Below are 12961 nucleotides of genomic sequence, written 5' to 3'. Positions count from 1 at the left end.
AGTGCGATGCAGCAAGAGACTATTACAGAATTCTGTTACCGTGCGGTAAACAGAAAGATGAGAGTCGAATAGATATCTGTTTAAAATTCTCGCAATACCGAAGACAATGAATACTAGCGTCACAGCAGTAGATGGTCATTCATGTTGGGCAGAGATACGGTTGGTATTCAATCAAAGCAGGTGAGAAAGACATAACCAACCGTCCATCTCAAAGCGGCAGCTAGTACTGAAATGCCTCAGGCAATTCAATACGCAGTAGCTGTCGCTAACTCGTCATCCTGAGTTGCCAAGTAATCCTTTCCACGAAGGAATGCGTTCGGCTAGAACCACCGAGCATAAAAAGATATGCTCGAGCAATTATATTTATGCGAAACGAATTTCGGTAAATATAAAAGCTTAAATGGTGTTGTTGTGACAACACCATAAGTATATAAAATTGAAACTGGAAACTCCTGGGAGGTTGCAGGCAACCCGAGTTGCAGTTCAATTAGAATACTTTTCGTCTAAGTCGCAATCCGTAGAATAACCAGGATATGCGCCTACCCCTCGGACCATTCAACTGCTTAGCAGAATCATGTCGCGAGGTTAATATACGTAGTATATTTGTAGGATTCTGAACAACGATCTCCATCCTAAATTCTTTCCTTCAAGAAAACAAAATAAGGATAGGAGATCGACCACCTTCGGTCTCTATCAAAGAGAGTGAAGAAGTCTTCCTCGAAGGAAAGCTTCAATGGTGAACAGAATACTAAGACGATAGTTCAAGCCAAACTGGATATTCCCGTCCGTTCTTCTCTATTCCAGGTTGGTCGCCTACTGTGAGATAGTCTTCTTTCAGCAGCAGTCTTCTTCCTAATGCTAGAAATTCCAGGAATTCGAGCATAGGCGAGGTTCCCAATTATCGTGTAACACTCTGAATGCGCTAGAAATTCCGTAGAATTCTAAGCAGTCTGCGAAACCCCACCGAATTCGTCAAACGATATCGGCTGGTGGTCCTCTCGATTCCCGTAGAAATCGAGAATGGGGCAGGATCCCTCCTCAACGACCGGGGCTTACGTCAGGTAGGACCCGAAGGTCCCCCGGTAGCGCAGTCCCCAACGTGGAATCCTACAGAGAAATCTCTGTAGGATCCCTCCCCTTTCCCTCGTAGCCGTAAGGAGAGAGGGAATGGGGGAGGAATTGGATACTCGCTCGCCTTCCCAGTGGTAACTAGCAGTTGGAGAAGAGTAGGAGCAGCCATCGCCTTGTGGCGATGGCCTCTCAGAGTCTGGGAAAACGTATCGTCAGGAAAAAACGTTTTCCCGAGGAGGGTTACGAACTCTCAATGTAGGTAAGGGTCTGCCGCCACTGTGAACGTCGTCTGGGTGGGGCTGATCGACACCTGACAGGAGAGAGCCGATACCGTCCTCCGACTCATTCCAGTCCTCGTCGAGGTCGAAACCTCTCAGGAGGACCGAAGGAGTATTTAAATACGGTGTCCGAAGACACGTAGAAACGCCGCTGTCGCAGTAGAGGAGGTGGAAGTAGCTTGATCGACCGGCCAGAACTGAGAGAGCCTTCTTGTCCGGAGACGAGAGAGACTGGTTCAAGACAGAATCGCAAGCTCCGATCGCGGCAAACCCACCGTCGGTTTGGGTTCCCTCTCGGGACCCAAAACGACTCGAGCAGAGACATGGGCTCTGCTGGTGGGAGCGGCGATCCTTCCCCCAGGTCGTTGTGCTGACGAATCAGTGCAATAACCTGGGCAAAGTTACTCTGAATCTCGGAAGTTACAGCGTCTTGAGGAGTAGGACCGTCCAGTCCCTCCAACAAGAGCAGCTCCCAAGACCCTCCTCCTTCAGAAGAAGGACCAGCAACAGATCCCTGACGGTTGCCTCCAATCACTTGCGCGTACGTCCTGGCTGGTTCTAAGACCATACCTGGCACGTGCGGCGTCGTGACGGGATCGTGAGCGGCGCAATCTCACGATCACTCCTATATACCTCGCTCTTCCTGGCGTATGCCAAGGAAGTTGAAGGTATCGGAGAGACAGAACTGTCGCTACCCCCTTCCCCCCCCTCCCCCCCCTGGACGGTCGCCTCCAATCACTTGCGCGTAACGGTCCTGGTTGGTCCTAAGACCATACGTGGACACGTTGCAAGGCGTCCGTGACGGGATGGTGATCGGTGCAGCCTCTCAACAATCCACTCCTAGCTACCCGCTACCTCGCTCTTCCCGGCGTATCCAAGGAAGTTGAAGGTAATCGGAGATACATAACTGACGCTACCCCTAAACCACACCCCCCAGAACCCCCCCAAAAACCACTCCCCCCCCCTCCCCCCCCCTGACGGTCGCCTCCAATCCACTTGCGTGCGCGTACGTCCGGTTGGTCATAAGACCATACGTGGCACGTGCGGCGTCGTGAGCGGTGCCCACCTCTCGACAATCAATCCTAGCTACCTCGCTGCTCTTCCCGGTGTAGCCCGAGGAAGTTGAAGGTAGTGGAGAGACAGACCTGACGCTCCCCCCCCGCTCGCTGGCAGGACCAGCGTACGTGTGGGGGGCTGCAGCCGATCACCACCAACCCGCGGTGGGGATCGATCTGCAGGCCTGGCCGTGCCGCTCACCTGTGGCGAGCGGCTCGACTGAGCACGTCGACCCTGGTCCCGTGCGTCAGACGAGCTGCTGCTGGTCACGTATCCGCCCGGTTTGCCTGTGGAAACGGCGGCCGGGCAGGTTACTGCAGAGCTCGCTTTCGCGGTGAGACCGCGTGAGCGTCCTCGCGGCACGTCAAAACCGCTGGTACCGTCGGGTCGGTCGAGGGGACCTGGGGGACCTCTTCCCAGCCTCAACCTGTGGCCGGTCAGAGACCGTCACGTCCACCCGAGGTACCGGCTGGTCGCTACGAGAGCGGCCGCTGGCCTGGCGAGAGTCACCTGAGCGGCTCTCGACAGTCTTCTGCTCCGTGCCTCGGTCATGACGCTGAGCGAACTCAGGCGTCTTAACTTTGGCTGCACGGTCACCCGAAGGAAACCGTACACTCGGAACTTCTCGCGGACGAGAAACCGAGCCGGTACCTGGCTTAGCAGCAGAGCTGCCAAGACCAGGTGAGGGTGTACCAGCGGTAGCCAGCAAACCCAAGGAACCCTTGGTCCCCGCCCCCAAAAAAAAAAGCATTCTTCTAAAAAAATTCTTCTCAGAAGGGGAGAAGGGCCCCGTTACCCGAAGGAACAGGAGGGACCAGCCAGAAGAACCCCCCCGTCACCCAACCGGAGTGTGACGAGCCCTTCGAAGTTCCCGAAGGAGTCTTCTTAGAGGGGAAAACCCAAAAACCCGGTTACCAGCTGGTCGCTGCGAGAGCGGCCGCTGGCCTGGCGAGAGTCCCTGAGCGGTTCTCGCCAGCCTTCTGCTCCGTGCCGTGGTCTTGGCGCCGAGCGAACTCTTGCGCCGAAACTTTGGCTGCACGGTCTCCCGAGGGAGAGCGTACACTCGGGATCTCCCGCGAACGAGAGACCGAGCCGGAACCTGGCGTAGCGGCATCGCCGCTAGCACCAGGCGAGGAAGTACCAGAGCTAACCGATACTCCTCTGGTCCCCGTCTATCTCTTCCTTACGGAAGGGGAGACGGGCCCCGCTCCCGAAGGAGCAGGAGGACGGGCCCTTAGAAGTTCCCGAAGGAGACTTCTTAGGGGGGGGAGGCAGCCTTCTTCTTCTTCGGCTTATGGGCCTTAGAAGTCGAAGGGGAAGAGGCAGCAGCAGACGAAGACGAAGATGACACCTTCCTCTTCTTCGTCAGCTCACGCAGGACAGTCGTCAGGTCCTCCATCCAGGCAGGAGTCGGGCCTATTGCCGAAGCAACACGGCCCGACTGCACCTGTCCGGAAGGACCTGGAACTGGGGAAGACACACCATGGGCAGGACCAGCATGGACAGGCGCAGGAACCAGGAGCGACAGGAACAGCAACCAGCATCAGGAGCGGCAGGAACAGCGGCAGCGGTAAACACAGAAGGGACAGCCAAGCCAGTAGCGGGAACCACATCAGCGACAGGTACGGCAGGCCCAGCCATCGCCTCGTAGAATTATCGGCAGCCAGCGGGAACCTGGTACTGGCGGCCGTCCAGGGACGAGCTGCTGGAAAACGCGGAAGTCTGGGGCAGGTAACACGAAGAAACACAGGCGGCGGCGGCATACCCCTCCTCGGTACGGCGGCGACCGGCCCTAGAAAGCGGCAGACGGCGTCACCGACACAGCATGGGGAGTGTAGACCAGCGGGGGGAAGCAGCATAAGCGGCCGTGAAGGTTGTAGTGGAGACCGCTCCAAGGTCACCGCCCCAGACCTCGCTAGACGCTGCAGCAGATTGTGGATGCTAGGCACGCCCTGCAGCCGCAGTGGCCCATACCTGTCCAAGGTCGTCTCCCACGGATGTAGCACCTGCGGTAGCACAGACAGATTAGTAAGAGGGGTTCCCTCACGCACGAGGGGGAGACATGCCCCACCCCGAACGCAAGGAAGACCCCAAATACAAAATACGAGGAAGCTGAGCGGGGGGGCAGGAAAGAAGACGAAGAATCGGATACCAAGGGAGTCGCGGGAGAGCTTTCCGACGACTTCCTGGCAAGACCTTCGCTTGCCCCTACCCCCGCACAGCAGTGAAAAGTAATATGAAAATGAAACAGAATACTGCACTTGCGATTCACTTCATAGAACTTAAAGGGGGAAAGATCAATTCCCGGGTAAGAGCGGAAACTTGATCCATAATAATATGATGCTATCATAAATATATATGAAAATGAACAATACTGCACTTGCGATTTTCACTTTCACAGCAATAAATCGTTAAGGATTAATTCCCGGGTAAGAGCGGAAATTGATCCAAAATTAAATTTGATGCATTTAATAAATGAAAAGAAAACTGCATTGCGAATCCACTTTCATTGCATTCTATTCATACAAAATAAGAGGCTCGTGCCGAGCGCAATCAAGCTCTCTCGGCAACGAACGCACAGGGCAAAAATATAATGAAAAAGAGTACTTACATCTTTCAATTACACACTTTCGCCCAAAATACATGACTCGGCGCGAGTGCGCCCGCCCTCGGCACCGAGATATAATTCAAGTCAATTTCATGAAAAGAGCGGAAATCGCCGCCTCTACGGCGATAGCTCCATGTTGATTCATAATTAAGTAATGAAAATGAAAACAGTGTACTTACAGTTTCATTTCAAGATCAAACAAACCATTAGTAGAAAACACAATATAAACAAAGCATACGACGATGAAATGGGCAGAGAGCGATGACGAACACGTCCTTCACACCCGCGGCCGAAAGCAAAAGTGATTCTTCACCTCCTAGGTGCGCGCGGGGCTCGCTGCGCCAACGATCCGGACAAGCAGTTAACTACCGTTCTCCCCTTGTTCGAAGCTTACGACCGTCCCAGCTGCCGCTAGTTACCTTCCTATTGTTAACCCTTAAACGCCGGAGCGGTAAATAAAAAAATGACTCCCGTGTGCCGGAGGGGTTTGAGAGTGAGCGCGTAAGCGGAAAAAATATTTTTTTCAAAAAATCACAGCGCGCTTAGTTTTCAAGATTAAGAGTTCATTTTTGGCTCCTTTTTTTCTCATTGCTTGAAGTTTAGTATGCAACCATCAGAAATGAAAAAAAAAAATCATTCATTATCATATATAAATAATGCGATATATGATAGCGCAAAAACGAAATTTCATATATAATTGTATTCAAATCGCGCTGTGCGCAAAACGGTTGAAGGTAACAAGTTACTTTTTTTTTCGTTGTAATGTACACTAAATTTCAATCATTTTGGTATATAACAAATTGTAAAACGATAAAAGCAACACAGAGAAAAATATTATCACAAAATAATGCATGAAATTCGTAACGCGCTTACGTAAACACATATTTTTTTCAAAAATTCACCATAAATCTAAATATTGTCCTAGAGACTTCCAATATGTTTCAGAATGAAGACAAATGATTGAATATTACTATACTGTAAGAATATTAGCTTACAAATGCAGTTTTCGACCATATCTGATGAGCTAAAGTTGACCGAATGTCGAATTTTTTATATATATATTTTTTATATGCAATTATTTCGGAAATAAGAAAAGCTACAACTTTCAAATATTTTTCGTTTTATTCTACATGAAATTGCGCACATTTTCATATATAAAACTCTATGAAATGCCTAATATGAAACGGAGCAAATATTCCGAGAATGGGACTTACGCATTTCGGAGATTTGTGGCGGAGAATCCGCGCGCGGAGGGAAGGAAAGTTTTTTTTTTTTAAATTCACCATAAATTTAAATATTGTGCTAGAGACTTCGAATTTGTTTCACGATGAAGATAAATGACTGAATATTACTAGACTGTAAGAGTGTTTATCTTGCAATTGCGTTTTTGACCATTTCGGTAGAGTCAAATTTGATTCGAACGTGGTTTTTTTTTCTATTTATCGTGATTTATATGCAAATATTTCGAAAATGAGAATAGCTTCAACCTTCAAACTATTTATTGTTGTATTATAAATTAAATTGCGCACATTTTCATATATAAAACGTTATGTAACGGCTAATTTAAAATGGTGCAAACATTACCACAATCGCACGTATGATTTTTCGGAAGATTACCGCGCGGACGTAAAGAAAATGTTATTTTTTTCATAAATTCACCATAAATCGAAATATTGTGCTAGAGACTTCCAATTTGTTGCAAAATGAAGGTAAATGCTTGAATATTACTAGAATATAAGCGTTTTAGCTTACAATTGCGTTTTTTCGACCATTTCGGTAGAGTCAAAATTGACCGAAGGTTGAAAATTTGTCACTTATCATTTTTTATATGAAAATATTTCAAAATTGATAAGCTACAACCATGGGTTGTTTTTAGTTTGATTGTTTGCATGAAATTGCGACACATTTTTCATATATAAAAAACTTTATGTAACGGCTAATTTAAAATGGTGCAAACTTGACCACAATCGCATGTGGTATTATTTTTCGGTAAGAGTTACCCGCGCGGGAACGTATGGAAAAAGTTTTTTCATAAATTCGCCATAAATCAAAATATTGTGCTAGAGACTTTCCAATTAGTTGCAAAATTAAGTTAATGATTGAATATTACTTAAATATAAGAGTTTTAGAGCTTACAATTGGCGTTTTTTTCGACCATTTTGGTAGAGTCAAAGTTGACCGAAGGTTGAAATTTTGGCACTTATCGTTATTTATATGAAAATATCTTAAAACTGATAAAAGCTACAATCATGAGTATTTTTTTGTTGTATTCTACATAAAAATGCGCACATTTTCATATATAATACTCTATGTAACGGCTAATTTAAAATGGTAAAAAAATTATGTCAAAGTGACAAAATAATTTCCGAGATGTGTCACAGATACTTTTTAGTGCGGCAAGAAAGAAATTCGCGCTTGCGCGCCTGGGTAACGATTGTAAACAAAACAACACCTTGATCCGTGAACTCTCAGCATCCCCCCAATGGCGCGTGATTCAAGAGTTTTCGGCTGGTAGGCCTAAAAGTATTTTTCCGCGAATTTTAAAAAAAACTTTTGTATGTCGAGCGGTAAAATACGTCCAGTCGGCACCCGAGAGACAAAAAATGTCGACGTAAAATACGTCCAGTCGGCGTTTAAGGGTTAAAGGACCGAGGGTTTGTATTACGTATCGGAACAAACGCAATTGTAAGCTAAAACTCTTATATTCTAGTAATATTCAATCATTTACCTTCATTTTGCAACAAATTGGACGTCTCTAGCACAATATTTTGATTTATGGTGAATTTATGAAAAAAACTTTTTCCTTACATCCGCGCGGTAACTCTTCCGATAATTTTTTTCGTGTGATTGTTGTAATGTTTGCACTATTTTAAATTTGCCGTTACATAAAGTTTTATATATAGAAATGTGCTCAATTTCATGCTCAATACAACTAAAAACAACCCATGGTTGTAGCTTTTATCAGTTTTGAAATATTTTCATACAAATAACGATAAGTGGCAAAATTTCAACCGTCGGTCAACTTTGACTCTACCGAAATGGTCGAAAAACGTAATTTTAAGCTAAAACTCTTATATTCTAGTAATATTCAATCATTTACCTTCATTTTGCAACAAATTGGAAGTCTCTAGCACAATATTTCAATTTATGGTGAATTTATGAAGGAAAAAAAAAAACCTTACGTCCACGCGGTAACTCTTCTGAAAAAATCAGACATTTTTTCGTGCGATTGTCGTAATGTTTACACCATTTTAAATTAGCCTTTACATAAAGTTTTAAATATGAAAATGTGCGCAATTTCATGTCAAATACAACAATAAATAATTGAAGGTTGTAGCTTTTCTCATTTTTGAAATATTTGCATATAAATCACAATAAATAGAAAAAAAAAAACATTTGGTCAACTTTGACTCTACCGAAAGTAGAAAAACGCAATTGTAAGCTAAAACTCTTACAGTCTAGTAATATTCGGTCATTTATCTTCATTTGAAACAGATTCGAAGTCTCTAGCACAATATTTAGATTTATGGTGAATTTAAAAATAAAAACTTTCTTTCCCTCCGCGCGGGGATTCTCTGCTGCAAATCTCCGAAATGCATACGTCGCATTATTGTTATATTTGCTCAGTTTCATATTAGGCTTTTCATAGAGTTTTATATATGAAAATGTGCGCAATTTCATGTAGAATATAACAATAAATAATTGAAGGTTGTAGCTTTTCTCATTTTCAAAATATTTGCATATAAATAAATATATACAAAAAATTTGACATTCTGTCAACTTTAACTCAACCGAAATGGTCGAAAACTGCAATTGTAAGCTAAAACTCTTACAGTATAGTAATATTCAATCATTTATCTTCATTTTGAAACAAATTGGAAGTGTCTAGAACAATATTTAGATTTATGGTGAATTTAAAAAATAAAAAACATTTTTTATGTCCGCGCATTGCGAATTCGTGCATCATTTTGTGATAATATTTTATCTGTGTTGCTTTGATCGTTTTACAATGTGTTATATACTAAAATGATTGCAATTTAATGTACAATACAACGAAAAAAATTAACTCGTTAGCTTTAACCGTTTTGCTCACAGAGCGATTTGAATACAATTATATATGAAATTTTGTTTTCGCTCTATCATATATCACATTATTTATATATGATAATGATATTTTTTTCATTTCTGATGGTTGCATACTAAACTTCAGGCAATGACAAAAAAAGGAGCCAAAAATGAACTCCTAATCTTGAAAACTAAGCGCGCTGTGATTTTTTGAAAAAAATATTTTTTCCGCTTCAGCGCTCACTCCGAGACTGCCTCGGCATACGGGAGACGATTTTTATTATACCCCTTCAGCATAAGAGGGTTAATAAAGATATTGATTTAAATATTCATTCATATTACGCATCTGAGAGAATATACTGCTGAAAATAGACCAAGGCTATTGTGTGGAAATCAGAAGTCAAATTTAGGCCCACTAAATGTCATGCAAATTATTTTATTGATCAAAGGACAAAATTAGTTTAATTACACATTACTATTAAAGGATATTAACGCCCTAATGTATTATTTACTGGCAGCTGTAGGAGACGAAATGACGCCATCCCAGTACAGTACAATACGTTGGGTCAAGACTCGAAAAGCAGCAAAGCAAAGTTCAAAATGCTTATGCTGTCATGAAGCTAGAGTTGAGAATAAAATTAGAATTCATGGACTTGTCGGTATATATTTTCTTTACTTTGCAAATTAACTATGTTTGATACACTGAATAAATCTACTGAATTCTAGTGTACTTTATTTCAAGTATAGCACCTTTGAAAGGAAACATTTATTATGTAAATAATACAGCACCTACATATGGCAATATTTCCATAACGAACAATGAATTAAGAAGCTATGCCAATTCTTTGTGGGCTGACTGTACATCAATTTACTATACTATGTATCTTTCCATCATCTAACAAACACAAGTGATTGAATTGTGACCTGTTTTGTTCACCTCGTGTCAGGCACTAAGTTTCCGCTCGCAAGAGCTTTTGACCTGTCTGTTTGTTGTCTGAATATTATTATTATTATAAAAGTAGTTTTACCAGACCACTGAGCTGATTTTCAGCTCTCCTAGGGCTGGCCCGAAGGATTAGATAAAATGCCAGGTCTAGCCCTTAGGCCAGAACTGGGACCAAATTGGTCATTCAGGATAAATAAAAAAAATTGCACAAAGGCAAACGCTTTCATACTAGAACACACACACAATAAATACATTTACTCATGTTCCCTTACATACATACTAAAACGGTATATTAAAATTCGGAATTAAGTTTTAAATTTTTGAAATTTTGTTTTAAAATTCACTAAAAAAACTTATATTTTATCAATTAAATTGCAGTTCCTCAGAAAAGTCAAAATTGGAACTACTGAAAATGTAAAAGATTCTGTCAAAATTTCTTTTATTGTTTTATTTCCAAAAGTTGACAGTCTCTGCTGGTCATACTTTGGACACTCGCACAAGACATGTCTGACTGTTACCAACTCCTTGCACTCTGAACACTCTGGAGCAGGGTCGCGTGGGTTGCTCATCAAGTGCCCGTGTGTCAGACGAGTGTGGCCTATACGGAGGCGTGTCAGGATTACTTGAGCATGTCTCTCTCTTTGATATGCTGAACTCCATTTGTTAACATCCTGTTTTATTTGTTTTAATTTATTATTTTCAGGCTCTTCAGCCCATGCGTTTTGCCATTTATTTACAATTATTGTTTTTATATATCTTATATAATCACTGGTGGGGATGTTTACATTTGCTTTTATCATTTGGACTGCTTCTTTAGCTGCTTTATCAGCCTCTTCATTTCCTCTTATCCCCACATGAGCAGGGATCCAACATATTTCAATATTTTTGCCATTTTTATATAATTTGTGGAGTTCAAATTGAATTTGCTGTACAATATTATTTTTTGAATTGTAATTCTGAAGAGCTTCCTATGGCACTTCTCGAGTCACTAAAATCACAAAATTATTAATTGAAGTTTGCTTTATAATTTTGATAGCTACTTTAATTGCACACAACTCTGCTGTGAAGACTGAGGCATGATTGGGTAAAGAAAATTGATATGTTTTGTTCTGCGATATAGCTGCATATCCTACGCCATGTTGCGATTTGGACCCGTCGGTATATATTGCATAATGTGAACTTTTTTGTCTTATATGTTCTATGGTTTTTTTGTTTATGGTGTTCTGGGGTATATACGGAACTTTTTGATAAATATTTCAAGTGAGTGCAAGTCTTTACTTTAATCATAGTCCAATGAGGTGGTAACTTTACTATTGGAGGTACTTGTATATTTATATTATTTAATGACTCTAACAGTCTATTAGTTCTAATTGGGAAAGGTGGTGAATGATGTTTATAAAGACTTTTTAGTTGGTGAATCACTTGCTTGATTCTTAATGCACTTTTCATGGTTATGAATTCTCTATGGAGGGATAGTGGCAGTTTGCCGCATTCAACTTGTACAGAGGAGACTGGCGAGGATCTAAATGCTCCTGTGCATATTTCTTAGGCCTTCGTTGTGAATTGGGTCTAATATTTTCAGTGCTGCTTCTAAGCTGACCCGTATATTTCACTTCCATAATCAATAATTGATAGCACTGTTGCTTTATAAAGTATAGTAAGAGTATGTCTATCAGCTCCCCAATTTGTGTGAGAGAGTTTTTTAATTAGGTTTAATGCTCTTTTGCATTTTGATTTTATGTAAGTTATATGGGTTTTCCAGTTGAGGTGTGCATCAAATATTAAACCTAAAAATTTTGCAGTTTGGCTAATTGGTATATTATGGTTTCTCATTTTTAATTCTGCTTCTTCGCCTTTTTTCCAAATTTTACTTTTATAAAAAATGACCGCTTGGGTTTTTTCTATGGAAAATCTAAATCCTACTGATGAGGCCCATTCATCTATTTTTATTATAGTTTTATTAATAATTCTTTCTGCATGTTTTATGCGTGATGCTGTGTAATATATTGCAAAATCATCCATATACAAATTACTCTTAATTCCAACCGGTAGCATGTTACTGATGTTGTTAATTGCCAATGTGAACAAAGTACCACTAAGGACGCTACCTTGTGGTACTCCATTTTCAAGTGGAAATATTTTGGAAAAAACATTTGTAGATGCAGCTTCTTACTTGCCCCTTCACTACAACTGTTCCACCTTTGGCCTAAGGTATTAAATATAAAAGTTAACATTTTATATTTTCACAGAAGCTACTGAACATTACACCACACACACACACACACCTTAAGATACTCAACTCTCAGGCAGCCCCAATAAAATTAAATACATAACAAGAAAGCCTGGAAAGACGGAATATTTGGATCGGTCTCAATGTAGGACTGCTTTACTGAGGGGAAAAAAAATGTATGCTAAACCAAAGTTAACATGAAAATTGTTTAACAAATAATCGAGCCATATACAAAATATTGCTAACAAAATATAATACCATTTGGCATACTGAACTACTAATTAACACTTACTTGGTTCTTCACATCCTAACACAATGCCAGAATCTCCGACATGACCAATGTATATTTTTTGACGACGAATGAAAGCTACACTTGCTGTTGTGCCACTTGTACTAGGCCACCCAGATGCTGTTCGTGGCCACTGATCTGAAATATATATAATGGTTACATTAATATACCAAATTTCAGTAAACTGTTAAGAGACAAAGAAAGTTTATCCTATGGAAAGCATGATTAATTGAAAGAAAATTAAAATTTTTAAAAGTAAATTGAATTTTTCCTAACTATACAAATCTGAGGTCATTTACATTAGGAATTACTTTCAGCAAAGCTGAAAAAGGGGTGCTAAACTCTCAAACAAGGTGATTAGGCGGTAGGTACCATCCAGTAAGAGGGAATACCTGTCTGCCCGGATGTAAGCATTGCA

At 41.8% G+C, this 12961-nt stretch overlaps 1 protein-coding gene across 1 annotated transcript in view; it reads right to left on the bottom strand.

The window, feature by feature from the left end:
• Positions 1-12961, bottom strand: part of LOC135212824 (uncharacterized) — a 102857-nt gene that overhangs the window by 25185 nt on the left and 64711 nt on the right. The window contains exon 2 of the mRNA XM_064246595.1: positions 12547-12681. Coding sequence (XP_064102665.1) covers positions 12547-12681 — 135 coding nt within the window. The remainder of the gene's footprint in view (positions 1-12546; positions 12682-12961) is intronic.

Source organism: Macrobrachium nipponense, chromosome 41 (genome assembly GCF_015104395.2).
Source record: "Macrobrachium nipponense isolate FS-2020 chromosome 41, ASM1510439v2, whole genome shotgun sequence".
Lineage (NCBI taxonomy): Eukaryota > Metazoa > Arthropoda > Malacostraca > Decapoda > Palaemonidae > Macrobrachium > Macrobrachium nipponense.
The sequence above is the reverse complement of the archived record's forward strand: the minus strand, read 5'-3'. Positions and strand labels throughout refer to the sequence as shown.